Below are 3,956 nucleotides of genomic sequence, written 5' to 3'. Positions count from 1 at the left end.
ATTATAATTAATTGTTAATTGATAATTAATTATCAATAATAATTTTTTAATTATTATTATTATAATTAATATAATTTATAATAAAGAATGATAATGATGAATTATAAGTGTGCTTCTCCTGCCTCGATCCACGAGTCTCCGTCGCCGATCCCGAAGGTATAATTCCTAAACTCAGGCTTCCGTCCTCGGCGTGTACGATGGGCCGGTAGACCACCTAAGCACGCCTTTGTTGAGCGTGGTAGGAGGGAATCCGGTCCGATGCCTACGACGAGGCGGACAGTCGCCTTCGCTCGCCCTCCTACTTCGACGTGCGTGTCTAGCCGGCGGACCACTTAAGCACGCCTTTAGTGAGCGTGGTAGGAGCGAACCCGGTGCGACTCCTACGATGAGGTAAGTAAGCGACCCTCGCCCTCCTGTATCGACTTGCGTGTCGGGTCGGCGGACCACCTAAGCACGCTTTTATTGAGCGTGGTAGGAGGGAACCCGGTGCGACGCACACGACGAGGCCAGGTGAGCCTGGTGTACTCTTTTCTCTGCGTGACCGAAACAATTTATAAGTACCCCCGGACGGGGGGAAAGCAAATTGCTATTTTCTTGTAACAGGTACCGTCAAAGACCCCATGCACGCCTTTATTGCGCGTGGTGGGAAGAAAAATCACGGCCGCGGTGTCCTCGAAAGAGGCCACCTACCATGCACGCTTTTATTGCGCGTGGTGGAAAGACCCAGTTTTCTCGTAGTTTTCCCCTAAACGGGGGAGACGCCAGGAGGCTGCCGAAATTTCGGGTGAAATACTACTACACTTGGACCTGTTTTGAAACTCAAAAGAGCAAGAGCCTGGACTTAAATGAGAAAGAGCAGTGGACTTTTAAACTTGATTGAACAACAGGGGACATGAATTAGAATAAAATTTAAATGATTCCTAAATTTCAAATCCAAATAAAATCAAATCAAATTGGAATTGAACTCAAATCAAACTTGGACAAATGACAATTTTACCCTCCCTCTCTAGTTGAACTTGTGCATGGGGTCGTGCTATTATATTCAGACCTATTTTTCCATGGAAAGTAGGTTATTATCATGATTTGAACTTATGGTTAATTATATTAAAGGCAACTTGACCATTGCTTGAAATCTCTGCTCTTGTTGTATATGCATAAACAAACATAAATGCATGCATATGGTGGTTGCCAACCGATTTAGCTGATAAAGTCCTTTGGAAGTTGTTGAAATGTGCATGCATTTAACTATGAACTTAGATATTAGGTTGGTGCTTTAGTTCTTCAATACTGGAATCAAGAATCTCACTTAATTTTTCAAGAAACATGCTTCCAACAATTGCAATTTGACTCTGTAAACATTGAAGTTTTGTGTTTACTTGAGAGATTCTGTCCAAAGTTTCAATAAAATTTAGCGTCTATAGAAAGGTTCCGGCGACTTCTTCAGTTTATTTCTTTGGTACTTCGTGCTGGACACTCTTGATAATAAATCTCCACTTACCGTGTGGTCATGATGACAATCTTTAATGCTGTTTTTGCAACTTATTGCCATTATTGTTTTGGTGGTTGCATCTTAAGGTGTCTCTTATTTAAATTTGGCATTTAATGCTAAATGTCAAGATTGCATGTGCAGGAAATCATAAACTCACTTACTGGTATCATTTAGGCTGAGATTTGTTTTAAAATATTTCTATTATTTAACGTATTGCTGTGCATGTGATTGAGAAGGAATTTGGGAACAGATGTATAATGGACTATCTGCTGTAATCTTTACTTGAGCTTTATCATGAATGAGAATCAGCTGTCATGGATGAATATGTTTGAATACAGTCTACGTTTTAGTTTACAAAAGTGAGAACTTTCTTTTTTGTTGTCTCACCTTTAATTGAATTATTCTTGTTCAGATTGTGGATGTACTTGTTAGAAACAGTCAAAGAAGTGATAAGATGCTTCTCTATGTTGAAAATCATAATCAGGTACTTTATTTTAGAGTAATCTATTGGCTTTTTAGCATTCAAGTTTTGACTAGCGTGTAATGTAGCTTAACGTTTTGAACAAGTTGACAATCTTTATGTAATTAAGATGTTTAATTAGCTTTTTTTCATCTCAGTTCGTTATTTCTTGTGCTAATGCAAGTTATTAAGCGATTGCTGCAATTTCCTGTGCTGCAATTTTAGTTTTTTTTTTCTTGACAATTGTTATGTTTGGAAGTTTTGCATCAATGTATTGGTTCTTATACAACTATTAATAGTTTCATGTATTTATCTATTTCTTAGCTTTACATTTATAATCATATGGCAGTCCATATCGGGTGGAAGATCCTTTGCAGATATCTTACTGAGCAAACAGGCAGATAAGGAAGATTTGCTTTTAAGAGGTTCTCAGTTACTCCAAGTATGCCATTATTTTACTTTTAGTGTTTTGATGTTTTATTTATTTGGTATGGACCAAATAACGAAAAAGTTGGACATGCTTTGATTGCTATGTACTGCGCATTTTATGTAAATTTCATATTTTTGTTTATATATCCATATATGTAAGTAACTAAGCTTATACTATGCAGATTTATTTGATTTAATTAGTTTAAGTATTTTGAATCTTTTATATAGAAGATTATGGATATACATGAGGATATAATTTACAGTGTTAATGCTCGATTTTTAAAATAAAGAAATGCCTAAGGAGTTGGGCAATGTGAGAATATCATTGAGACATAAATAAAATTTAATAAAATTACAATTTGTAGATCTATGGTATATGGTTTTGAAAGTTGCGGTGATATGTTATCTATAACAACGTTGGGCATGGGTAGAACTGAGATTGTGAAGATGGATTTATAACAAAATTAAAAATTAAAAATTATGACATTGTTATATTGCATAATTGGTATGATAAATTGGTTAAAAAAAAGAGTTTGGGTTTATTTGGTTTGGGATTAGCTGGTGGTTAAGCCCTTTAAACCCACCAAATATGTTTTAATTCTTTTACTTAACTAGGCAAAATGTAAGTCATAATTTTTGAAATGCTCAGCTAAGCTTAGAGCCAGCAAATTGATATTTGTTAGAAAAATTTTAAGCTTGCCTTTTCCAAAAATTTAATTAAGCTTAATCATTGTGATGAGGACATCGATCCAAGGTTCAAACACATGTATTGCCGGAAGCATCGCAGATCGACGGCCACGATTCAAAGCTTATATTTTTTTAGTTATTATGCATTTTATTTTATGTACTCCTTTTTGTACCCTTATGTTGAGTTGAGTCATGTTGGGGCCCTGAGGGCAATTTAGTCTTTATTTCTTCATGTTACTTGAGACCTATATATATGGGTCTTTTCTCTTGTATTAGTGCAAGGATCGGAACGACTCTCTCAAGTTTTTTCTTTTTTTTACCCTCTTTTTTTCCCACGGTCGTTTCGATCTTCAAATCCTACGTCGAAACAAGGTGATCGTAGGTGTTGATGCTTCCGATCGGCGTTTGATACGAAGGCCCCACTCAATCCGCTCGCCATTCATGCTTGATGTTGGCCAATCTTCAAAAGAACGAAACTTGGAGTGCATGATGAAGGAGGTGCCTTGCGCCCAAAAGAAGGAGGATTGGGGATTGAGAGGCTGGCGGGGATCTCCCCAGGGGAAAGGATGGGCGGCGGGTTCCACAAGGAAGAGGCTAGGGTTGAAATTGCAATCCTAGGTTTAATTCCCTAAATTAAATTCTGAAATAAATTTCATAAATTAATGATGTTTGGAGGGAAAATTCCATTTGAATTAGTTTCCAAATTTCAAAGGAATTGATTGGGGAATTAAAGAGTAATTATTGGGTCTTCTCCATGATGGCCGGCGGCATAGTGAGGGGATTTGGGGGAGGGATTTTAGGAGTTTCCAAAGTTGGGACAGGTAGGATTAGGAAAAGTTATTCATGTAGAATCCAAATTTATTATTAGAATATTTTATGGGAACTCAGTGA

General features: G+C 37.0%; 1 protein-coding gene across 2 annotated transcripts in view; it reads left to right on the top strand.

The window, feature by feature from the left end:
* LOC110108062 (1,4-alpha-glucan-branching enzyme 3, chloroplastic/amyloplastic) overlaps positions 1-3,956 on the top strand; it is a 112,643-nt gene that overhangs the window by 48,814 nt on the left and 59,873 nt on the right. The window contains exons 13-14 of one of the 2 annotated variants that reach the window (XM_020838568.2): positions 1,902-1,973; positions 2,299-2,391. In XM_020838568.2, the coding sequence (XP_020694227.1) occupies positions 1,902-1,973; positions 2,299-2,391 (165 nt within the window). The remainder of the gene's footprint in view (positions 1-1,901; positions 1,974-2,298; positions 2,392-3,956) is intronic. The other variant, XM_020838569.2, reaches the window with a different exon arrangement.

The sequence above is a fragment of the Dendrobium catenatum genome, unplaced genomic scaffold (genome assembly GCF_001605985.2).
Source record: "Dendrobium catenatum unplaced genomic scaffold, ASM160598v2 fragScaff_scaffold_895, whole genome shotgun sequence".
NCBI lineage: Eukaryota > Viridiplantae > Streptophyta > Magnoliopsida > Asparagales > Orchidaceae > Dendrobium > Dendrobium catenatum.
Note: the sequence above shows the minus strand (reverse complement) of the source record. Positions and strands in the feature narration are given on the sequence as shown.